Source organism: Muntiacus reevesi, chromosome 14 (genome assembly GCF_963930625.1).
Source record: "Muntiacus reevesi chromosome 14, mMunRee1.1, whole genome shotgun sequence".
Lineage (NCBI taxonomy): Eukaryota > Metazoa > Chordata > Mammalia > Artiodactyla > Cervidae > Muntiacus > Muntiacus reevesi.
In genome coordinates this window covers 40,372,734-40,399,112 of record NC_089262.1, presented here as the reverse complement: position 1 = coordinate 40,399,112, position 26,379 = coordinate 40,372,734, and the positions used below count along the sequence as shown (strand labels likewise).

Here is a 26,379-nt window from a genome sequence, read left to right as displayed (position 1 = left end):
AAGGTTTGTTTTTTAAGCCTCTTGATGTAAAGCAATAGGGATTTTTCGGTAAAAAAAAAAATAATATAGAAAGATGGGAAACTTTGGTACATTTATTTCTGAATGTTTATTTCTGAAATATTTATTCAGTTTATTTCTGAATGTCTGTGGACCTTACAAGACCTAGTGAATGAGAGTTTCCTGAAAACATTATTTTTCATTATTAGTATGCAGTACAGCATTTTAGCTGTTGTGTGAAGTAGCTTTTAGGCAGTCAGTTAACCTTGATAATAATATGTAATCATATGTCCTTTTTCTTACAGCTGCACCTTTTACGAGTCTACCTGTCCAGGAAGAAATTACGATGACTAAGTACTCTAATCTTTCTTTGGAGAGTCATAACATCTCAGTGACTGGTAAATGCATCATGTTTCTAATAATTTAATAACCAGATAATTTTTTATATTTAATTAAGCCACTGTATGTTCCTTATGGAGTACTAATCTCTACTCACAGTCTGGAGGAAGAAACACACCAGTACCTAATACAGTTATAACACAGTGTGATTAGAGTCGAATGTGAGTAGGGCAGTGTGCCCCAGTGCAAGGAGGAGGCAGGCAGTCCAGCTGGGAGGGTTAAGGAAGGCTCTCTAGAAGAAGGACACCGGGGGAGAGGGGAGGGTTCATTTTATTTGCAGATACTCTTCTGTTGTCTTCACACCTTGCTGGTACAGCCATTCAAGTCACTCTGCCTTGAGGGGGGAATTTATGTATCTACTGGAAAACTTTCATCAGAAAAATCAAAGATGTTATCTATGAGTCAGGGACAGTGCTGTGGGAAAAACAAGTAAAGAATCCTGAAACAAAATGCAGGTCTGCTTTTCCTCACAGTTTTGGATTCCAGTGTTTTAAAAGTAATCTAAGACTTTAAGTTAATCTAAGACTTAACATCTAAGACTTTTAGTTAAGTGACTAAGAGTAGTCATCTGTTTTAGGAACAATATTAGAAGTATAATTAGAATTCTAAAACCTGTTAAGTCACTGATAAGTTTTATCCAAGTATATGTCCAGTCTTTAACTGTCCTCTAGTCTTAAGAACGGTTTCTCTGTCTCTCTTTAATATAAGTAAAAGGTGTGCCCTCCCTGGAATCTCATGCCATTGGAATGTTTGCAGTGAGTTTTCTGACAGAAGAACATCTCTATGACTTAGTGCCACTGCTGTTTGTTTCCGGATGTCCCCATCCTAGTATCTGGAGTGTGTTCCTTCTTATAGAAAGGACTCACCACACTCCTGTGTTGCTGCTTGTTGTTTACCGTTCACAGGTTCTAATGCTTGGTTTCCTTTGTTAGGGCGGAGTGTTTCTTTAAGAGAGATTTAGGTAAGGACATAAGTTTGCAAATCTATTCATTAACCTGGTAATGCTGGCAGGAGCACGCCCCTCATTTATCCTGTATAGCTGGAGCGCAGTGAAAAAAGGATCAGGTGCCCACTGGAAGAGTGAAAGTTAGACTTTTAGTTGATGTCAGGCTGATTATTTACTTACTTAACCTGTTTGGAGGGTTTCACTCCTAAGAACTCTTTTGTTCTGATAACTGCTATTAAAACCAGTGTTCCTACAGTATCCAAGAGAGCAGGTGTTCGCAGCTGTCCATTACTCACTGTCTGCCTTGGCCTGATCAAATTAGAATCAGGCTTTCCTTTTCCTCTCAGACCCCTGAACTTCGGCTTGCCCCCAGTCTGAGCCAGCAATAATGCATGACCGCAGTCCAGTGGTGCTGTCTGCTTTTCCCCACTCGGTTGCCCCATTTCTTCTGAAAAGTTCTTTCCAGTCTTACCCCTCTGTATAAAAGAAAGGTGTTTTTTTCTATTTGACACTGAGATGCCTGTAGATCCAAAGCTTGCAGCATTTCCCTGATTACAGTAGAATTTTTGGAATAAAGACTGTCCTTATTTGGGTTTCCTTGGTGGCTCAGTGGTAAAGAACCTTCCTGCCAATGCAGGGGATACGGGTTCTGTCCCTGGGTCAGGAAGATCCCCTGGAGAAGGAAATGGCCACCCACTCTAGTATTCTTGCCTGGGAAATCCCATGGACAGAGGATCCTGGCATGCTGCAGTTGTGGGGTCACCAAAGACCTGGACAGGACTTAGTAACTAAAAATAAAAACAAACAAGGCTGTACTGTCACCATAGCTGGAAAACAACAGCACAGACTTTCCTGTTCATGAATTGTGTGTTCTCTGTCCTCCAGCACCCAGTACATTCTCTCTCTCTTCACTTTTTATGTCCTTTATTATGATCTGTCTGTCCTTTTTTGTCCTTTCATCTTCTCTCTGCCTTTCGATATCTTTTATTTTCTGTCACTCTTTTTATCTAATTTCTCAATGTCTTCATTCCTGTTTTAGAAAGAAATTACAAATTGTAGGATAAGGAAAGTTTTTTTTTTAAGCCGATTGATACAAGTCAGTAGGGATTTTTCAGGAAAAAAAATAGAAAGACTGGAAATTTTGTTACCTTCGTTAGCTCAGTGTATTTCTAAATGTCTATGGAGCATATAAAACATAGTGAATCAGAGATTCCTAAAAACATTTTTCATTACTAGTATACAATATAGTATTGTAGCTGCTGTGAAGTAACTTTTATGCAGTCATTTAACCTTGATAATAACATGTAATCATATGTCCTTTTTCTCATAGCTGCACCTTTTACAAGTCTACCTGTCCAGGAAGAAATTACGACGACAAAGTACTCTAATCTTTCTTTGGAGAGTCATAACATCTCAATGACTGGTAAATGTATCATGTTTCATGTTTCAAATAATATAATACCCAGATAATTTTTATTTTGAATTAAGCCACTGTATTTTGCCTTATGAAGTACTAATCTCTGCTCACAGTCTGGTGGGAGAAACACACCAGTATCTCATACAGTTAAAATACTGTGAGGTGCTCCAGTGCAGGGAGGAGGACCAGTCCAGCTGGGAGGGTTAAGGAAGGCTCTCTAGAAGAAAGACACGTGAAGAGAGGGGAGGGTTCATTTTAATTTGCAGATACTCTTCTGTTGTCCTCACACCTTACTGGTACAGCCAATCAAGTCACTCTGCCTTGAGAGGAGAATTCATGCATCTACTGGAAGAATTTCAGGCAAAGAAATTGAAGATGTTATCTATGAGTCAGAGACAGTGCTCTGGGAAAAACAAGTAAAGAATCCTGAAATCCAGATCGGCTTTCTCTTTTCACAGTTTTGGATTCCAGTGTTTTAAAAGTAATCTCAGAGCCCTTTAAATGACTAAGAGTAGTTATCTGTTTTAGTAACAATACTAGAAATATAATTAGAATTCTAAAACCTGTTAAGTCACTGATAAGTTTTATCCAAGTATATGTCCAGTCTTTAACTGTCCTCTAGTCTTAAGAACGGTTTCTCTGTCTCTCTTTAATATAAGTAAAAGGTGTGCCCTCCCTGGAATCTCATGCCATTGGAATGTTCGCAGTGAGTTTTCTGACAGAAGAACATCTCTATGACTTAGTGCCACTGCTGTTTGTTTCCGGATGTCCCCATCCTAGTATCTGGAGTGTGTTCCTTCTTGTAGAAAGGACTCACCACACTCCTGTGTTGCTGCTTGTTGTTTACCGTTCACAGGTTCTAGTGGTTGGTTTCCTTTGTTAGGGCGGAGTGTTTCTTTGAGAGATTTATATAAGGACATAAGTTTGCAAATCTATTCATTAACCTGGTAATGCTGGCAGGAGCACGCCCCTCATTTATCCTGTATAGCTGGAGCTCAGTGAAAAAAGGATCAGGTGCCCACTGAAAGAGTAAAACTTGGACTTTTATTTGATGTCAGGCTGGTTATTTACTTATTTAACCTGTTTGGAGGGTTTCACTCCTAACCATTCTTTTGTTCTGATAACTGCTATTAAAACCAGTGTTCCTACAGTATCCAAGAGAGCAGGTGTTCACAACTGCCCATCACTCACTGTCTGCCTTGGGGCTTCCCTGGTGGTTCAGATGGCAAAGAATCTGCCTGCAATGCAGGAGACCCAGGTTCAATCTCTGGGTTAGGAAGATCCCCTGGAGAAGGACTGGCATCCCACTCCAATATTCTTGCTGAGTTTTCCATGGACAGAGGAGCCTGGTGGTCTACAGTCCATGAGGTCACAAAAGAGTCGGACATGACTGAGCAGCTAATACAACACCCTGTCTACCTTGGCCTGATCAAACTTGAGTCATGCTTTTTTCTTCCTCTCAGACACCTGGACTTTGGCTTGCCTCCAGTCTGTGCAAGCAGTAAATGCATTACACCATTCCAATGGTGCTGTCTGCTTTTACCACTGGGTAAAAGCTTCATTTCTTCTCAACAGTTCCTTCCAGCCCTCTTAACCTGTCTTATAAAACTGTTTTTTTTCTATTTGACATTGAGATGCCTGTAAATCCAAAGCTTGCAGCATTTCCCCTATTGCAGTAGACATTTGGAATACAGTTGTTCCTTATTTAAGTCTAGATTTGATTTTACTCAAAAAAAAAAAAATTGACCTTAACTTTGGGTTTCTCTTGTGGCTCAGCTGGTAAAGAATCTGCCTGCAATGCAGACCTGGGTTTGATTCCTGGGCCGGGAAGATCCCCTGGAGAAGGGAAAGGCTACCCACTCAGTATTCTGGCCTAGAGAATTCCACGGACTGTATTACAGTCCATGGGGTCGCAAAGAGTCGGACACAACTGACCGACCTTCACTTCACTGACCTACCTTCCCTTTCACTTTTCTTTGAAACACAGCGTCTCTGAGCTGTGACCCTTTTCATCATAGGCTGTTGTTCTGGTTGCCTTTCCATCTAAAAGTTTGGTTTTAGGAACTGCTTTTGTTGAAATATAGAATTTAAATCTGAATGTGTACTTAAGTTTATTAGGAACCATAGGTTTTCTTCTTGGAGAAGGCACCCCACTCCAGTACTCTTGCCTGGAAAATCCCATGGACGGAGGAGCCTGGTAGGCTGCAGTCCATGGGGTCACTAAGAGTTGGACACGACTGAGTGACTTCACTTTCACTTTTCACTTTCATGCATTGGAGAAGGAAATGGCACCCCACTCCAGTGTTCTTGCCTGGAGAATCCCAGGGGCGGGGGAGCCTGGTGGGCTGCCGTCTATGGGGTCACACAGAGTTGGACACAACTGAAGCGACTTAGCAGCAGCAGCCGGCTTTCTTCTTATTGTTATCACTAGGATTTTTAAGGTACTTCATAAAGAGAATGTTTTCATGTATTTTCACCTTGCTTATTTGAATTGTGCTTAACAATATTTCTGTTTTGTTGGTTATTATTTTTTCTTTTCCTCTGGCCTTTTTAACAGTTCATCTCTTTTGGTACAAAATGTCTCTTGTAGAGAGATCTAAATGTGGACAGTGGTTGCAGAGTGGACCCCAGTTCATAGCATACTGACTCACAGATGCTTGAGGCTGAGAAACAGGTCCTGTGCCTTGGAGAGTGAACAGCATGACCTTTGAGTCATGATAGCAAATTGTCTACTGGTTTTATGTTTTAAAAATATTGCTAGTAATTTACCTAACAGATACAAGGTAATGTCTAGGTGCCAGGTGTGTATTTTTACACATAACTGAGCTTAAACCTCATAAGAACCCTAAGCAATAGATATTGCTACTATTTGCAACTTGCTCATGAGGAAAAAGAAGCACTGAGAGACCAAGTGAGCTGACCACAGTCACAGGTGGTAAGTTGGGAGTTTGATTTTCAAACCAGACTCTCTGGCACCAGGGGCTCTACTATTAACCATTATACTATGTATGCAGCTTTTCTTTTCTTTTTTTTTTTTTCTACGCAGCCTTTCTTAATGCCCAGTTACTCATTTCTTTCAACAGAGTTCCTAATATAATAATACCTATTTTAAGGAAACATAGCTTTGTTTTTGAGACTATGGAAAAAGTTTCAAAACCAATGAAAACGAGGTATTTTAATTGCTCCTTGCTCAATAGGTTTGTCTTGGAAATTGTGCTTGCTAAGATAGTGGATATATTTGTAAAAGTATAACTGACTTGACTAAGAATAAGGTATGCTTTTTTTCCAGTTGTCTGATACCACTGGGTTTCAAAATTGATCTTTTAACAATGGACTATTTTTATATCACTCTGCTAGGTTTCCCAGTGTCAATATTCGGAAGTCATTATTTGCATTACAGCAATCAGAGTGTTTACTGTTTTATTTTTTTTTCTTTCTCTGTGTATGTTATGGTGATTGGTGTCTCCATCCGTGTGTTACAGTTTAACCAAAGAGGTTACAATCAAAACATCTGCTGGCAGTTGTCTTGATTACCCTGGTAATGTTGGCATAGGCTGTCCCCACTGGCACATTTTATTTACCATTTTAAGATGTGATTAGCTGTCCTGGCAAGGACCTGATGAGACAGGGAGGTAGACAAAGCAGGCATTGGAGGTACAGATGAGTATATTAAAGCACAGAGTAAAATTTGGGAAGATTAGTCCAGGTAGGGAAAGACAGCCATGTTGTTTAGACCAGCTAGGCAGGAAGTCTGGGTTAGGACTCAGATTCCAGGTTCAAGTGACTGGTCAGTGAGTTTGAGAAAATGTAAAGAACTGATGTTGAAGCTGAAACTCCAATATTTTGGCCACCTCATGCGAAGAGCTGACTCATTTGAAAAGACCCTGATGCTGGGACAGATTGAGGGCAGGAGGAGAAGGGGACGACGGAGGATGAGATGGTTGGATGGCATCACCGACACAATGAACATGGGTCTGGGTGGACTCTGGGAGTTGGTGATGGACAGGGAGGCCTGACGTGCTGCAGTTCATGGGGTCCCAAAGAGTTGGACATGACTGAGTGACTGAACTGAACTGAACTGAAAGAAATGAGTGTCCCGTACATTTGGCTGCTCAGACGCTTTGTTGCAGAGAAGATCTGAGAATGATTCCAGTGAGGCGTACTTGTTTAGGATGTTTCTCAGAAGCAGATCACCTGTTATCAAATCTTAAGTAGACTGTTGATGTACAGAGGAAAAGGACTGTGAATCCTAATATACCAGAGAGTGAAAGAAGGTGGAAGAGGGATCCGTCATAGTAACACAATTGATAATAGCTGTCAGCAGCTTTTTTTGCGCTAGTCTCTCATTATCATAAACACTGACATTTTGGGTTGGATAATTCTCTTTGGGGTCGGGGGGATGCATATTTGGGGGCACTGTAGGATGTTTAGTATCATCCTTGGCCTCTATCCACTAGATCTGAGCAGCACCTACCAAGTTGTGACAACCAAAAATGTCTCCAGATATTGTCACATGTCCCCTGGTAGACAAAAACATCCTCAATTGTAAACCACTGCTTGGCACATAAAAAAGAATAGCTATATTACTGTTCCCTGTCCCCTCAGCATGGGGAGACAGATGATTTAATAATCACATGGTTGTTAACATTTAATAAAAAATTTCACCTAAAGGTTAGATGATGGTGCTGAGCATAAGTGGGACAGGGAACCTGATCAATTAAAAGCCTTTTCCCTGCCCTTTTGCTGATTTCAAATCCTCCCCATCTTTGAGAATTAAGTTAAAAGCTATGTCCCCCATAAAGCACAAATAGAGAAGTACTGTTTCTGTTTCTCTGATATGTATCCAGTATTTTTTAAATTAATTTTAAATTACATAAATAAAAATGAATTCATTTTAAGAAATACTAAAATGTTATTTCTAGCCCACAATAAATTAGAGACTCTGACAGTTCTCTTGACACATCTAGAAAATCTAAAATATAGCAAACATTCATTCTTTTAAATATAAAATCTTTTAAGTATATAGCTAAGTACTGCCAAAAGATATAATCAATAAACCAGTCTATAATAGAAATGGAAAAGAGTGTTATTTGAGCCAAATGGAAGACTATAGCCCAGGAGACAGATTCAGGAAGCACTTGAATTATGTTCCACTGGACTACAAAATGGGGAAGTTTATAAAGGCAAACACTGTAACATTAACTTGTTTGTCAAGAATTATAATTAGACCAGGGATCCAATTGTGGATTGATGTCATATTAGGTTTCTTGTGTTTTTTTGCCAAGGCACTTGAGTTCTCATAGCCACAGACTTAGAACAAGGCCTTGAATTTAGGCAAGGAGGGGAGTTGGAACTGAAAAGCCCCAGAAAGCTGGAGCTGAAAACCCTCAGAATTCTATAAACACAGAGAAAGGATTCACATAGTGTAAAAAGCAGCTGGTTAGCACAAGGAGATGCTCAGCTGGCTTCTTGGTTTTAGCCTTGTTCTGCACCGAAACAAAAGACTTCCATGAGTTTTCTAAGACAAGAGCCTGCTCTCCCTGAGGCTGGAATTCAGATTTACATTACTTGCATGATACAGGAGCTTCCAACCTGAGAAGTAACACAAAAATGACCTCTGACAGGTGATACTTCTGCAGGAAAGCAAATGAAAAACATCTGTGGAAGAAGGAGTCGTTTTCCTTGGCTCTGCAATTCATATTTGCACCTGCTTGCAAGACAGAAATGTGAAGTGCAATGAAGCAGTTCTAACACTGAGTGTCCACTAAGGAGCAGTAGGATTACACCTTCCAGAACTTCAGACTCTAGAATAGGGAAGAACGTGAAGGACGAAATACTTGAAACATGATAAAAGGACATTATGCTATTTAAAAAAAAATCTGTTGGGGGCTATCTGTATAAGTTGATGGATAATCATTTTCCTATACATGTAGGTCTAGTCTTTATGATGTACGCACTGAACTTACCCAGGGCTGTATGTCAAGCATATCTCAGTGAAACTGAAAGGGAAAAAAAAATCACTTTTGAAAAATAGCCGAATAGAACTTCTGGGGTTAAAAATAAAAACTTGTCAGACTTGACTATTCACTGCCTCCATTCTAAGATCTCTCTCTTTTTCCAGTGGTAACCTCTGTTCAATGTATGTGGTTATGTATGTAGTAACCATAGAAACTTTATAGCATTTTTGGCTACTCTTTAATATTAATAGTATAAACCCATATGTATCCATCTGAAAATTGCTTTTTTTTGGTCATCATTCAACATTAATTCTGGGGGTTCTAGCCATATCACCTATGCATGTAGCATGTTCTTTACCTGTGTGCACAGTATAGATACACAGGCTTGGATTTTTTTCTCTTAGAGACCTTAGTTTGCCTAAATTTTTTTCTAATGTAAACCACAGAGCAACAGACACTTCTGCATATCTCTTTCTGGGCATGGTTGTTTGTGTTCTTCTAGGATAAATACCACAAAATGGAGTTGCTGATTTAGAAACTATGCACATTTTAATCCCTACTTGCAAACTACCCTCCAAAGTATCTTGATAATTTACTCCTCTCCCCCATTTGCATATTTGAGTATAGTTTTCTCTAGATCCTGACCAGACTTGATATTAAACTCTTTGCTATTATGAGCATGAAAAGGTCTACCCGTTGTTTTAATTTGCATTCTGGAGTTAGACATACATATATATGTGTGCATTTATATGTTAATACCATTTATTCACTTGTCTATTGGGCTTATGAAAAAAGTGAAAGTGTTAGTTGCTCAGTCGTGTCTGACTCTTTGCGACCCAAGAGATGGTAGCCTGCCAGGCTCCTCTGTCTGTGGAAGTCTCCAGGCAAGAATACTAAAGTGGATAGCCATTCCCATCTCCAGGGAATCTTCCAGACCCAGGGATGGAACCCCAGTCGCCTGCATTGTGGGAAGATTCTTTACTGTCTGAGTCATCAGGGAAACCATTGGGCTTATATGGTCTTCAGTTTACACAAATGAGACAGCTATAAATTTTGAGTAGCAATTTTTAATTTTTATAAAAATTGCAAATATTCTTTCTTTAAAATTTTACATGGCTTTTTATTGTGTATTAAATTTTATTTACGCAGCTCTGTTAATATTTTCATAGGAGTTTTTTAACTTTCCATTTTTAAACCATTTAAAACATGGTTTTTTTGTATTGTGTGTGATAGAACACTAACTTTATTACATCGATGTATTATTTTATATAGACATATTATTTTTTATATAGATATATTATTTTATATATGTTGCTAATATCCCCAAATCCTTGCCTGAATAGTTCTTTTTTTCCTTACTATTTTGAAATACCACCCTAGTCATATTACAGATTCCCCGATGCTATTTTGTTTCTCTACCGTTTCAATGTTTTTCCAACTTTTAATAGTGCTCTACAAAGTAATCAATGATTTACCTTGTGAACTGATGTACTACCACGCATGCATGCACATGTCAAGCAACACCCACACGTAATAGATGTGTTACACTTTAATGATTTCTCTTTTACAACCCATTAAAAAAAACATCTGGTGGTAACTAAGTTGATTTCCTGGTCCACTAATTGTTTCCAACTTGCAATCTGAAAAATTCTGCTTATTTTATATCATTGATTTTCTTGGTGTTTTCCAGCATCACTAACAAATTAATATTACTTGAAACATTATACTTTTGTTAGTTTTTTCCAAAAAATAGCTTTTCCTAATTCCTATACTTTTACTCTTTCAAGTGGATTTTTTGTTTGGAACCAAGTTCCATAAAAAATACTTTTTGGATTTGACTGATTTTTAACTGAATCTATGGATTATTTTGGGGGGAGAATTCGTATTTTTATAATACTCTGTTGTCACCTGTGATTTAGATCTCATTTGACTTGGAGTATCTATTTAGTTAAATTTTTCCATATATATATATATATATATATACACATATACGTATACATATACTTAAAATTTGTACATAGATATACAACAGGACTATATATGTATACATATATATATATACACACACACACTCATACATATTGCTACAGTCAAGCTAATTAACATGTCATCTTTTCACAGTTATCATTTTTTTGTATGTGAAGAATTCACTTGAAATCTACTGTCTTAGCATATTTCCAGTGTTCAATACAGAATTATTAATTATAGTCTTTATGCCTACATATTAGGCATAAAGTCTTAGACTCTCTAGTCTTACTCATTATATGTAACTGCAGCCTCATACATACGCTTTGATCACCCCATCCCCACCCCTCTTCTGTCCCTCATAACACCAACATTCTGCTCTCTGCTTGTTTGAATTCAACTTTCTTTTTAGATTCCACATATTAGTGAAGGGGCTTCCCTAATAACTCAGTTGGTAAAGAATTTGCCTGCAATGCAGGAGACCCTGGTTTGATTCCTGGGTTGGGAAGACCTGCTGGAGAAGGGACAGGCTACCTACTCCAGTATTCTTGGGCTTCTCTTGCGGCTTGGCAGGTAAAGAATCTGCTTGCAATGTGGGAGACCTGGGTTTGATCCCTGGGTTGGGAAGATTCCTTGGAGAAGGGAAAGGCTACCCACTCCAGTATTCTGGCCTGGATAGTCCATGGGGTCACAAAGAGTCGGAGATGACTGAGCGACTTTCACTTTCATATTAGTGAAATCATACAGTATTTTTCTTTCTCTTTCTGTGTTATTTCACTTAGCAAAATGTCCTTAATGTACTTACCCCTTTTAAACAAGAGTATCTATTTTTAAAGCATGTTTGAAAACACAGTCCTATGTGCAAAATTTTCATTGGCTTTTTCCATTTGTTTCTTTTTTTTAATGCAAGAACAAAGTCGATTTCTATTTCACATGATAATGATTCCTAAATGAACCCGTTAAGGTCCAACTGTTGTCATTTCTCTGAAGGTTGCAAATGGCTTAAAGGTCCACATACTTTTTTCCCCCTTCCAGTTTTATTGAGGTATCATTGACATATAGCACTGTTTAAGGTGTACATCATAATATGACTTGTATACATCATGAAATTCTTACCATATAAGTTTAGTGGATATCCACCATCCTATGTAGATAAAAAAATTAAAAGAGAGTTCCCTAGTAGCCTAGTGGTTAGAAATCCAGGCTTTCACTTCTGTGACCCAGATTCAATCCCAGGTTAGTTCTCTCCCAGGTTAGAGAACTGAAATCCTGCAAGCCATGTGGTATGAGCAAAAAAAGAAAAAGTTTCATTATGATGAGAACTGTTAGGCTTTACTCTCTTAACTTTCATATATAACAAACAGCAGGTGTCAATTATATTTACCCTGTTGTACAGGATAGCATCCCTTTTTGTTGTTCAGTTGCTAAGTTGTGTCCAACTCTTTGCCACCCCATGGACTGCAGCGCACCAGGCTTCTCTGTTGTTCACTATCTCCCAGAGTTTGCTCAAACTCACGTCCATTGAGTCGGTGATGCCATCCAACCATCTCATCTTCTGTCATCCCCTTCTCCTCCTGCCCTCCATCTTTCCTCGCACGAGAGTCTTTTTCAATGAGTCTGCTCTTCGCATCAAATGGCCAGAGTATTGGAGCTTCAGCTCTAGCATTAGTCCTTCCAATGAATATTCAGGGTTGATTTTCTTTAGGATTGAATGGTTTGATCTCCTTGCTGTCCCAGGGACTTTCAAGAGTCTTCTCCAGCACCACAATTCAAAAGCATCAATTGTTCGGTGCTCAGCGTTTTTTATGGTCCAACTGTCACATCTGTACATGAATTTGAAAAGTCATAGTTTTAACTATATGGACTTTGTTGTAATAGTAATGTGGCTTTTTAATATGCTGTCAATGTTTGCCATAGCTTTTTGTCCCAAGGACAAGTGTTTTTTTAATTTTATGGCTTCAGTCACTGTTTGCAGTGATTTTGGAACCCAAGAAAATGAAATCTGTCACTATTTCCACTTTTCCCCCATCTATTTGCTGTGATGTGACAGGACCAGTTTCTGTGATCTTAGTTTTTTGAATGTTGAGTTTCAAACCTGCTTTTTCAGTCTCCTCTTTCACCCTCATCAAGAGGCTCTTTAGTTCTTCTTCACTTTCTGGTATTAGAATGGTATCATCTGCCTATCTGAGGTTGTTGATAATTCTCCCGGCAATCTTGATTCCAGCTTGTGATGCATCCAACCTGGCATTTTGCATGATGTACTCTGCATTTAAGTTAAATAAGCTGGGTGATGATATATAGCCTTGACATACTCCTTTCCCAATTTTGAACCCAGTTCATTGTTCCATATCTGGTTCTATCTGTGTTTTTTGATTTGCAGGACAGTAGAGGGGGCACAGTCATGTTAAAATCAATTCCCATACCCGCTGGGTAGGCAATCCACAAACTGGAGAACAGTAATGCCAAAGAATTTCTCACAATGTTATGAAGGTTCTAGGCTCCACTTTAGACTTCCCAACCTGGGGATACAGCAAAGGGACTGGGAATCCCCAAGGAATCTGACTCTGAAGGCCAGCTAGATTTGATTATAGAACTTCCATGGGATTCAGGGAAGCAGAAACTCTTAGAGGCCACAAACAAGACCTTGTGCAGGGGTCCCAGGGGAAAGGAGCAGTGACCCCACGGGAGACTGAACTATACTTGCCTGTGTGTGTTTTAGGGTCTCTTGTGGAGTCATGGGTTAGCATTGGCTTGCTGTGGGAACCGGGACACTGGCAGCACCAATCCTGGAAGGCCCGTGTTGGCATAAGTCCTCTTGGTGGTCAGCATTAGCTCTACCATAGAGCCTGTAGACTCCAGGACTGGGTCACCTCAGGCCAAACAACTAACAGGGAGGGAGCACTGCTCTACCTATCAGCATACAATTGGATTAAAGATTTACTGAGCATGGCTATGCCCATTGGAGCAAGACCCGGTTTTCCCCACAGACAGTCCCTCCCATCATGAAGCTTGCCCAAACCTCTTATCCTCATCTAACAGAAGGCAGACAGAAGAAGCACGAAGTACATTACATCCCTCAGTTCAGTTCAGTTCAGTTCAGTTGCTCAGTCGTGTCCAACTCTTTGCGACCCCATGAATTGGAGCACACCAGGCCTCCCTGTCCATCACCAACTCCTGGAGTTCACTCAAACTCATGTCCATTGAGTCGGTGATGCCATCCAGCCATCTCATCCTCTGTCGTCCCCTTCTCCTCATGCCCCCAACCCCTGCCAGCATCAGGGTCTTTTCCAGTGGTCAACTCTTCGCGTGAGGTGGCCAAAGTATTGGAGTTTTAGCCTTAGCATCAGTCCTTCCGATGAACACTCAGGACTGATCTCCTTTAGGATGGACTGGTTGGATCTCCTTGGAGTCCAAGGGACTCACAAGCGTCTTCTCCAACACCACAGTTCAGAAGCATCAATTCTTCGGTGCTCAGTTTTCTTCACAGTCCAACTCTCACATCCATTCATGACCATTGGAAAAACCATAGCCTTGACTAGATGGACCTTTGTTGTCAAAGTAATGTCTCTGCTTTTTAATATGGTGTCTAGGTTGGTCATACTCCAAGGAGTAAGCATCTTTTAATTTCATGGCTGCAATCACCATCTGCAGTGATTTTGGAGCCCCCCAAAAATAAAGTCTGACACTGTTTCCACTGTTTTCCCATCTATTTCCCATGAAGTGATGGGACCAGAAGCCATGATCTTATTTTTCTGAATGTTGAACTTTAAGCCAACATTTTTACTCTCCTCTTTCACTTTCTTCAAGAGGCTTTTTAGTTCCTCTTCACTTCCTGCCATAAGGATAGTGTCATCTGCATATCTGAGGTTACTGATATTTCTCCCGGCAATCTTGATTCCAACTTGTGCTTCTTCCAGCCCAGCATTTCTCATTATTTACTCTGCATATAAGTTAAATAAGCAGGGTGACAATATACAGCCTTGACGTACTTTTCCTATTTGGAACTGGTCTGTTGCTCCATGTCCAGTTCTGACTGTTGCTTCCTGACCTGCATATAGGTTTCTCAAAAGGCAGGTCAGGTGGTCTGGTATTCCCAATCTCTTTCAGAATTTTCCACAGTTTATTATGATCCACACAGTCAAAGGCTTTGGCATAGTCAATAAAGCAGAAATAGATGTTTTTCTGGAATTCTCTTGCTTTTTCGATGATCCAGAGGATGTTGGCAATTTGATCTCTGGTTCCTCTGCCTTTTCTAAAGCCAGCTTGAACATCTGGAAGTTCACGGTTCACATATTGCTGAAACCTGGCTTGGAGAATTTTGAGCATTACTTTACTAGTGTGTGAGATGAGTGCAACTGTGTGGTAGTGTTGATCATTTTGAATTACATCCCTAGTACTTATCTATCTTATAACTGGAAGTTTGTACCTTTTGATCACCATCCTGTTTCCCTTCTCCCCACCCCCGCCTCTGGTAATCACAGGTCTGATACCTTTTTCTATGAGTTTGTTTTTACAGTATAACACTATAACACTATTTTAGTTCCTGGTGTATATTACAGTGATTGTATATTTCTCTATATTTCAAAATTGTCAACACTATAAATCTCGTTAAGTCTACACCATCTGTAGTCATAAAAAGATGTTACATTATTATTGACTATATTCCCCACACTGCATATTTCTCATCTGTGACTTCTGTATTTTGTAACAAAGTTTATACTTCTTAATCTCTCTCACCTAGTTCTCTCAACCTTCTACCCACCTCTCCTCTGGCAACCATTTGTTTGTTCTCTGTATCTGTGACTATGTTTCTGGTTGGTTGTGTTTGTTCAGTTGTTCTGCTTTTTATATCCCATATAGAAGTGAAATCACTTAGTAATTTTCTTTCTCTGACATATTTTGGTTTGCATAATACCTCTAGGTCATTCATGTTGCAAATGGAACTGTCTTTTTCTAACTTACTTTGGTTTGCATAATACCCTCTAAGTCATTCATGTTGTTGCAAAATGGCAAGATTTCATTATTTTTTTTTTAAAGGCTGAGTGATATTCCTCTGTGTGTGTGTGTGTGTGTGTGTGTGTGTATGTATATTACATCTTCTTTATCGGTCATCTCTTATTGAGCACTTAGGTTGCTTCCATATCTTGGCTATTGTAAATAATGCTGCAGTGGCTATAAGGGTGCATATATCTTTTAGAATTAATACTTCTTTTTTTTTTTTTTTTAATAAATACCCAGGAATGGAGTTTCTGGTTTGTTTTGTGTTTCTATATTTAATTTTTTTGAGAAACCTTCATAGTGTTTTCCGTAATGAGTGCACCAATTCATATTTCTGCCAGTAGTGCACAAGGGTTCCCTTTTCCCCACATTCTTATCAGTACTTGCTATTTGTTGTCTTTTGGATAATAGCCATTTAGATAGGTGTGATATCTCACTGTGCTTTTGATTTACATCTCCCTTTATGATTAGTGATGTTGAGCATCTCTTCATGTGCATGTTGACCATCTGTATGCCTTCTTTGGAAAAGTTTCTATTCAGGTCCTTTGCCGATTTTTTATGCAGTTTTTTTTTTTTATGTTGAGAAAGGTTCATGTACGTTTAAAATTTTGAAACTGTGTTAAGACAGAGGTACATTACTCTATGATTTAAAGAACATTCTTTTTAAAAATATAATTCAGAAACTGAGCAAATAAGTACAGTCTGAGAAATATAGATGTTATGGATGCTTTTATAACGCAGTGAAACAGCAGAAGTGCATTGTACTTGTGGAGTCTTGGGGAAGTTGAAACATTGTCCATTGAGTTAAATAGACAGACTAGTTTTTTGCTAACCAAAAATATTTCCGTGTTAGAGATGAAACTTTTTACATGTTTTCAGTGCTTGTGATTTCCTCACGGGGAGGAAATTAGGCTGCAGAAACACTAGCATATATAAAAAGCAGTGAGAAAAAAAAAAAAGCAGTGAGATAACAGGACTTGGAGAGTGACTTGGCAAGAAGAAAGGCTACACTGCACTTTTAATGGAAGCATTTAGTTGAACGTATAAATGTTTAAAATATGTTGGTCAAGGTAAAATATAATTTCTTTTTCATTTATTTTCTATCTGTATGAGGTGATGGATGTCCCTTAAACCTTTATGGTAGTCATTTCATAGTGTACATAAATCAGAACATTATGCTGTAAACTTATTATAGTGTTATATGGCAATTATGTCTCAAACTGGAGGAGAACAGAATTTTGAATTAAAAATGTTAATCACATCATTCATCTAGGAACACACTGCTGTTTTGCTTTGTTGTTGTTTAGTTGCTCATTCATGTCCGACTCTTTGCTACCCCATGGACTACAGCATGCCAGGCTTTCCTGTCCTTCACTATCTCCTGGAGTTTGCTCAAACTCATGTCCATTGAGTCAATGATGCCATCCAACCATCTTGTCCTCTGTAGCCCTCTTGTCCTCCTGCCCTCAGTCTTGCCCATCAGCAGGGTCTTTCCCAGTGACTTGGCTCTTCCCATCAGGTGGCCAAAGTATTGGAGCTTCAGCTTCAGCATCTGTTCTTTCAATGAATATTAAGGGTTGATTTCTTTTAGGATTGACTAGTTTGATCCTTACTGTCCAAGGGACTCTCAAGAGTCTTCTCCAGTACCACAATTCAAAAGCATCAATTCTTCGGTGCTCAGCCTTCTTTATGGTCCAGTTCTCACATCTGTACATGACTACTGAAAAAAACCATAGCTTTGACTATATGGACCTTTGTTGGCCAAGTGATGTCTCTGCTTTTTAATACGTTGTCTAGGTTTGTCATAGCTTTTCTTCTGAGGAGCAAGCAGAAGAAGTATATTGCTATGTTATAAATTTGTTTCATCTCTTATAGTGTTTTCTTTCATTTAAAATCTTGGTTCAATAGTTTGAAAGTGATGAAGTTATTTCCATTGTCATGAGCATTTCACATCTTTGAGAGCTGGTATATACTATTTATTGGTTATGAGAATCTGGACTCAGCCACACCTAAGTTTGAGAATCTCTGCTATTATTATCTTTATGCTTGATTTTGGGCAAGATAGTCAACCTCTGCTTGCTTTAGCTTCCTCATCCATGAAATAGTGAGAGAGTAATGGTACTTAACACTGTAGAACTGCTGTGAAGATTAAATGATATAATTAATATATAACTTTTAGCAACATACATGATAACTTTGTTATATCCCCCAGTGAGATAAATGGTGAGAGGAAAGAAGTGGGTAATTATTCAGCACTTACTATGTTATATGACTACTCCTTTTCTCATGATAGCTCATTTCATCCTTTCTATTGTCTCATAAAATATGTATTGTCCCATTTTATAAATTGGGAAATTGAAGTGTCCAATATACTTTGTTTTGCCCTTCCCCTACAAGAGCCCCTAACATCAGGCCACTCTCTTGTGAAATGAGGGAATGATTCATATTCTAACTTCCTGCTATTTTGGGAGGCTCCAGTTAACTGCATCACCAAGAAGAGCATGGTGCCCTGGAACCACCTTCTGGAACATAAATATCTCTACACTGCTTCCTGCTAGGAGTGATAGTGGCACTGCCTCTCCCTGCCAGTTCTCCCCAGGAAAGTTTGTCATCAGCTTATGAGGGGCCAGAGGTATAATGCAAGAATCAAATAGCCTTTTCTGGGTTCTCTGACCTTCAGCATCTCTTGCCCTGCAGCGAGGCCCGGCTCTCCTTGCTCTGAACAGGCGAACCCTGCCGGAGTTAAGACTTGGGCTGAGCAGCATTCAGGATTCAGCAGGAATAAACTCAGATCCGACCTGGGAAAGAGATTCACAGGTGTCTACAAAGACTTTCTCCCTAAAGCAGAGTTTTGTCAGATATGAAAGGGTGTTTTGGAGATTTGAGTGATGGTGCATCTATCTGCCACATCTCCTAGGCATTTTGACTTTCTGAGACTTTCTTTACAAACTAAGCTTTCCTTTCAAAAATGAAGGAGGGGAATAAACCAAACTAGTTCAGTCTTCTGAGGAGCCACGCAGGACCAGCAAAGGCTGTGACTACAGAGATGCAGGCCCCTCCATACGTGTGGAGTTGTGTAGTTCTTTTCCTGTGGCTGCCGTATTTCACATGGTATGCTGTTCATGGGCATGGTATCCTTGGAGTTCAGCAATGTTGTTGTATATTGCTGAATGAATTACCGTCTTTTTTAAGGCTGAGTGATGTTTCACTGTTTCTATATACCCCATTGTTTTTGTCTGTTTATCATTGATGGATGGATGGGGTGTTTCTATATCTTGGCTGTTGTGATATGAGGTATCCAAAATAGTCAAATTCAAAGAAGCAAGGGCTTCCCTGGTGGCTCAGATGGTAAAGAATCCACCTGTAATGCATGAGACCCAGGTTTGAGCCCTAAGTTGAGAAGATCCCCTGGAGAAGAGAATGGCTACCCACCTTAGTATTCTTGCCTGGAGAATTCCATGGACAGAGGAGCATGGTGGGCTTCAATCCATGGGATCACAAAGAGTCAGACACAAGTAAGTGACTGACACTTTCATGGAAGCAAAGTATATAGTGATAGTTGCCAGGGGCTAGTGGGAGGGGGAAATGGGGAGGTATTAGTCAAATGTACTAAGTTTCAGTTATGCAAGATGAGTAAGTTCTACTATACAACAGTGTGCCTACAGATAAGATGGTAGGTCTCATGGGAAGTGTTCCTCCTAGGATTAAAAGAAAAAGAATACCCCCCCTTTTTTTTTTTGGCAGATGAAAGGTATCTAATCAGAGCAGATAAATAATCCAAGTTTTGCTTTAGAAGGATAACTTTGTTGTTGTTATAGAGAACAAGTAGAAGAAGAGGAGCTGTAGTCAAGAGAAGTTAGGAAGTCATTTTTCTGGTCCTGGTGAAAGATAATGAAAGTGTAGGGGAGGAAAAGATTTTCCTGGACCCTCTTAGGGGGTCCCTGACTGGGTCTGAAAATTAAACTGAAAAAAATAGATTAATAGGAGAAAAGCATGAATATTAATTTAATGTAAGTTTTATGTGACACACATCCTTCAGAAGGAAATGAAGACCCAAGGAAACAGTTAAATCTGCATATTTTTATGCTAGGCTTGATGAAAAGTGGACAGTTGTAGGAGAATATGATAGAGAGTATGAGATACATGTGATAAACTGGGAGAAATTTAGAAAATCCTGTTGTTAGAATTCTTCTATGTGTCCCTTTGTCTTTAGAGATAAAGATGCTCCTTTCCCCCAGGTACGAGAGGGCACCTCTCCATCAGGGTTTTATGAGCTGTTTCAGGAGAGGTGGGCAAGGGGAATGTCAGTGACCTTCCTGTTTCTGCTGTTTCCACAAACTCCTTCAGCTTAAGATATTTAGTATACCAAGGTGCCATATTTTGGGGGTAGCGTGTTCTCAATCTCATCAAAGCCCCACAGTAAGGAGGATTAGAGACAACTGGGCAAATCTGACATTTCAGAGATAAAAATCAACTGAATTCTACTGGATGTGATTTTCTTAGGGATCAGGAGAAGAGAAGGCTAAGGCATCTCCCTTGGCCCTTTTGAGTTTGAAGAACATTTGGAATATCTAGATTTAGATGCTCAGTAGACAGCTGGAGCTGTGGGCCTGGAGGTCAGGAAGAAAGTCTTGAATGGAGCCAGCAGTTTTACAAATAAAGGATGTTAGAAATAATAGTTGAGTCCAACCTGGGAAGGTCAAATTGAAAGAGACTAGCGAGCAGAGTCCCAAGGGAGACCAACATTTAGGGGTAGTTGGAAGAATTAATGTACACATTAATTAAAGTACACATTTTCACAATGTTAGGATTGTGAAACAGGAGCAAAGTTAAGGGAATTTCGGGTTTCCCAGGTGGCTCAGTGGTAAAGAATCCTCCTGCCAATGCAGGAGGTACAGGAGACAGTGGTTCAATCCCTGAGTCAGGAAGATCCCGTGGAGAAGGAAATGGCAACTCATTCCAGTATTCTTGCCTGGAGAATCCCATGAACAGAGGAGCCTGGTGGGCTACAGTCCATGGGGTCACAAAGAGTTGGACACGACTGAGCGACTAAGCACATAGAGGTAGTTTCTGGCAACATCTGGTATTTCAAAGACATCAGACAAAACATGAGCTTGGAAAAGAAGTCATCAGGTTAAATAGGCCATTTTTAACCCAAGAGAAAGCACTTTCTGTAATGTGGTAAGATAGAATATTCTAGATTGAAATGAGGGTGTGGGTGAAGACAGAGACTCTTAGGAAGAAGTAGACTTCTTTGACAGACAGGACTAAGATTTATGACTGTCCTAGAGCAAGGAAATTTTACAGAAAACAGAAGCTCAGGACCAAATAGAGCAGATCTAGAAACATTTTCTCCTGTTATTAGTATCTAGTATAATTTGTGCATGTACATATGCTGAAATGTATAAATCCCTTCAGTTTTACCTGACTCATATTTTTTTCTCCTGTATAATTGGATTTTGTTAAGGTCTTTCCATACCTAGGAGTTTTGTTTTGTTTTGTTTTTTGGGCATAAAATTCAATTCAGCAGTGTTGGAATTACATGGGTAGTCATTTCAAGCATGTGCTCGCTCACAAAGCACTTCACACTAGCTGTACTTCACTGTTCGAAAAACTGCACCTAGCCATTGCTTAAAGAAGCCTTTTTGTAAAGTTTTAAATGTAATTAAGACTGATGTTATGCTGTTTTAAATTCAGTTTTTTTTTCTACATTTTGGCTTTGCATTACACTTTTAATGATCCTATACTATTGAACATAAGATGGAAAAATGTGTTTCTATAAAGCAATGTCCCCTCCCAAACCCACCCCTTTCCTTCCCAGTTGAAGTAAGCATCACTGTTCTTATTTTTGTATAGTCTTTTCCTTGCTTTTTAAAATTGTTTTTTATCACTTAGGTGTACATCCCTAAATATTATAGTTTATTTTACTTTTTAAAAAATGCATGTTTTAAAATATTTTCCTATTCTTTGTATTTCCTAAAAACTAGTAATTGGATTGAGAGACTTAAGTTTTAGGGCTCCCTTCCACTTTCCTTTTTTTTTTTTTTTTTTGGACAAACTTAATTCTTAGGTAATGGGGTGTTCCTCTTCAGGAGACACACAATTCTGCTTTTGAGATGATCTCAGCGATTGATGCAAAATGCCTGTTCCTATGATTTCTGCATTTATTTGTTGGAATTCTATAAAGAGAAAGTTATCCTTTATTATTTGATTACCAGTGGTACAATTATTATAGAAAGAGCAGTGTGCTTACTTGATTTTTTTTAAATTTACCACTGTTCAAAATTTTAATAAGTTGGCTCTACATATCTTCCTAAAGTTTGATATATCTATATATATTGATATTTACATATTCCTATTTATATATAGATATATCACCTAATGGCTTTGTACTGGTATTTCAAATTCAGTGAAAATTCAGAACTGCAGGATGTTTATTTAAATTCTTCTGTCTCACAACTGCATCTTTATCCCATCCCTACAAGTTCTTAAGGATTTAAGAACACTGGGAATGAGCGAATTAGTATATCACACAAAGTGTATTCACAAAACATTCTTGTGGGAACTACCAACAACGTGATTAGTAAAAGGAGTTAAAACAGTCACATCTTTCTAACCCCACTAGTTTTTGCTTTTACAGTTATACTGTTTCTACCCTGTCAAGAGCATGTGGCACCTCTTTAAATAGAACTCTTCCCCCTATATCCTTGTCAGCTAGCAAGAGTTTGAGTAGACTAAGATCATAGAGTTAGGCTTTTGTGATTCCATTGCTGTTGCAACAAACCTTTTTTTTTCAGCTATGCCTATGAAAGAAAATAATAAAGGGAACCAAATCTGTGTTGACAGAGGAATAATGCTTCAAAGGAATGTTACATTAGGTAACTGTAGATATAGCACTATTGTTGATTATTTAAACTTTTTATATGTTGAATTTTCCCTAAATGTAACTTTTACATATTTTTTTTGTTTGTTTTATTTTGTGGCAAGTAGAACACTCCAATATGACAGTAGAAAAAAATATCACTTTAGAAAGACCTTCTAATGTAGAACTCACATGCCAGTTCACAACATCTGGAGATTTGAATTCAGTAAATGTGACTTGGAAGAAAGGTGATACATTACTTGAGGATAATTATCTCGTCAATGCAACGGGAAGTATCCTGTATACCCAATATAGGTGAGTATACAAAATTTTAACCTGTATGGCTAGATGAAATCAGTTAAATTCTAGATACTTTTGCTGACTGAGCATTCTTTCCTTTGTTGTCACTTGAATGTTATGCTAATACTCTAATTTGCACATTTACAGAATTGTTTCTTTTTTAAATTTTTGATTAATGGCTGAGTCTTTTCATTTTCATTAAGAAGCATTTTTGAGAACTAAGTCTGTATTAATAACATAAATTATCATGAGACAAGTGCTCAGGTCTGGTGCACTGGGAAGACCCAGAGGGATGGGATGGAGAGGGAGGCGGGAGGGGGGATTGGGATGGGGAACACATGTAAATCCATGGCTGATTCATGTCAATGTATGGCAAAAACCATTACAATATTGTAAAGTAATTAGCCTCCAACTAATAAAAAAAAAAAAAAAACAAACAAAAAAATAATAACATAAATTATCTTTAGGGTCACCGTCATTGACAGCAAACAGATGGGAAGCTATTCTTGTTTCTTTGGCGAGAAGAAGCAACAAAAGGGCACATTTAATTTGAAAGGTCAGTACTAATCATTTATAGAGTAATAACTTTAAGTAATCTAGCGTTATATTCACAGAATTCTGAACCCTCAAACTTTAAAATGGTTATTACAATACTAAGAAAGTCATCATATGATTTCCGTGGAATTATAAGTGGTGATGTTGAAAATGGAGTTTCCCAGTGTCTTCCCAGTTGAAAATACAGGTTTTAGTTTGAAAGACCAGGCTACCAGGTTATTTATGCATTTCTTGTAGCAGTCTTTTGAATTGATTTATTTATTTAGCTCTCTAAACTCAGAGCTTTCATAATATTCTTCTGGGTGTCTGAGTTATTGCACTCCTAACCTGTGAGATTATGCTTTTGGTGTTCTGTATCAGTGACTCTAGAACTTAAGATTTTAGGGACCTATAAAATTTCAAAATAATAAGAAAGAAAGAAAGAAAGTGAAGTCGCTCAGTTGTGTCTGACTCTTTGTGACCCCATGGACTGCAGCCTACCAGGTTCCTCCATCCGTGGGATTTTCCAGGCAAGAATAGTAGAGTGGGTTGCCATTTCCTTTTCCAGGAGATTTTCCCGACCCAGGGATTGAACCTGGGTCTCTTGCATTGTAGGCAGATGCTTTACAGTCTGAGTCATCAGGGAAGCTCTAAAAAAAAATAATAATAATAATAAGGGGATGCACAAAGGTTGCCTGCTTTTGCTTTAATCAAATAAGGTCAAACCCTAGAATGTAATCCACAGCTCTCCCTCATGGGAAAAAAAAAAAAAAACAAGACAAAGTATTTTACTCTTAGCATCATTAAACCAAAACTTTAAAGGTCTTAATCTCATAATATAGACTAGTTGTTCAAGTTGGGTAATTATCTTCACAAAAAAATCATATTTTATGATATTAACAGCTTAGTGAATGTCAATGGTAATTGGAAAATGCAGTCTGTTGCCATGTTTTGGGCTTTGTTTCATGTGTTAATTTCCCAGGGCACACGAGAAATTGTTTTTTTATGTTTCCTAAAGATTGTGAAATCTGACTGGCTGCTCTGACAAAATGTGGGTACTGTCCCCAGAGTCCCATCAATAGCAGGATGGCCTGCTCCATCACTGCCATGATTTCAGATCTTTCCCTCATTCATGCCTCCCTGTAGTCCCTCTGCACACAGACTCATTTCCTTCAGGTGGTTTTGTGTATGTTCCTACTGAATAAATATAATAAATCTTGTATTTATGCACTTTGGTCTTTGCAAAGGCTGAATCTGTTATCATCTTTTGATTATTTTGATCATGGATGTTCTCTTTTAACCATCTTTCCTCCATTTGCCTAATTTAACCTAATGAATGTTAGATACGTCATATAAATTTCCTTCCCTTATTTCTTTTCTTCCATTCCCTTTTCCATTCTTCCCCTAGTCTTTTTCTCTGCCCCGTGCAACCATTCTAATGAGCTAACAGATACTAAACATGTGGACACACACACAACCCTAGTAAACAATTTATTGTGTCTCCTTTAAATGCATAAAGAAAGGCTAGAGGTCTTGAGGAAATGCCTATCAAATCTTGAGACTCAAAGTGCCTCCAGGAGATTCAACTTTAAAAATAGATTTTTCTCTTCTTCTAAATAGGACTGTTTTCTAGAAGTATGTACTGTCATACCTGTTCAAAGTTTAAATATTAAATTCATTTTTTCTTATTAGAACTCATAATAAATTACTTACATTACTACTTGGAACTGATCATTCTGGCCTCTAATGTGAAGAGAAGCATTTTGATTTTCATGTACCATGTTTTGGGGACTTTCCTGGTGGCTCAGACAGTGAAGAATATGCCTGCAATACAGAAGACCCTGGTTTGATCCCTGGGTTTGGAAGATCCCCTGGAGAAGAGAATGGCTCTTCCAGTATTCTTGCCTGGAGAATTCCACGCACAGAGGAGCCTGGTAGGCTACAGTCCATGGGGTAGCAAAGAGTCAGACACGACTGAGTGACTAATGCTTTAACACTAATAAATTTAATGCCAGTTTTGAAGAAGGCCTCTTGATTTATATCTATTTTGAGTAACTAGGCTGATGCTGGCTTTTGTTAGAAGAACTTACACAAGGTCTAGGTTTGAAATCAAGTGCTTGAGGAATACAAAGAGCCACTGAATATTTACTTTTTTGCTTTTGATAGTTTTCTTGAAACAGTTTATTTTCAGTTTATTAGTTTTATTTATTTATTATTTTTTTTAAATTTTTTATTTTTCAGTGGGTTTTGTCATACATTGATATGAATCAGCCATAGAGCTACACGAATTCCCCATCCCGGTCCCCCATCCCACCTCCCTCTCCACCGGATTCCTCTGGGTCTTCCCAGCCCAACAGGCCCGAGCACTTGACTCATGCCTCCCACCTGGGCTGGTGGTCTGTTTCACCACAGATAATATACATGCTGTTCTTTCGAAACATCCCACCGTCCCCTTCTCCCACAGAGTTCAAAAGTCTGTTCTGTACTTCTGCGTCTCTTCTTCTGCCCTGCATATAGGGCCATCGTTACCATCACTTAACAGTGTAACTTTTAAGTGTGTCCTATATCTTAAAGATTTTATATAGTTAATAATTTGGGCCCTTCCAGATTCTTGTTGGTAAAATAATTCTGTTTATTTAAGGTGACTATTATTTGGAGGAATTATTTCATTTGAGTATAATTTAATGGCATTTGTAGCATAATTCATATTATAGTTGTTTAGATCTTGTAAGACTTCTAGACTAGTGTATATTTTTACAAATATCCTGTATTACTGTTTTTCCATGTGGATTGCTTATGACTTTTCCTAAGAAAGGTTATCTTTTCAATTGAGTGTAGATGAAAAGTCCATTTTATCCTCTATTTGAGCCTATTTTATCCTCTAATTGACGCCCCCGCCCCAAATTCTGCTATTGACTACATGAGTCAACTAGTTTGCATGCGCCTGAGACCTCCAAACAGTTTATCAGCAAAGTCCCTCTGTCTCCTTTTATGGGAATTGGTT

The 26,379-nt window shown here is 38.6% G+C and overlaps 1 protein-coding gene across 3 annotated transcripts in view; it reads left to right on the top strand.

The window, feature by feature from the left end:
• The window catches only part of EMB (embigin), a 63,310-nt gene that overhangs the window by 14,397 nt on the left and 22,534 nt on the right, over nt 1-26,379 (top strand). Inside the window, exons 2-6 of one of the 3 annotated variants that reach the window (XM_065905703.1) lie at nt 303-395; nt 2,673-2,765; nt 22,477-22,557; nt 22,670-22,856; nt 23,309-23,397. In XM_065905703.1, the coding sequence (XP_065761775.1) occupies nt 303-395; nt 2,673-2,765; nt 22,477-22,557; nt 22,670-22,856; nt 23,309-23,397 (543 nt within the window). The remainder of the gene's footprint in view (nt 1-302; nt 396-2,672; nt 2,766-22,476; nt 22,558-22,669; nt 22,857-23,308; nt 23,398-26,379) is intronic. The other 2 variants (XM_065905706.1, XM_065905704.1) reach the window with 2 other exon arrangements.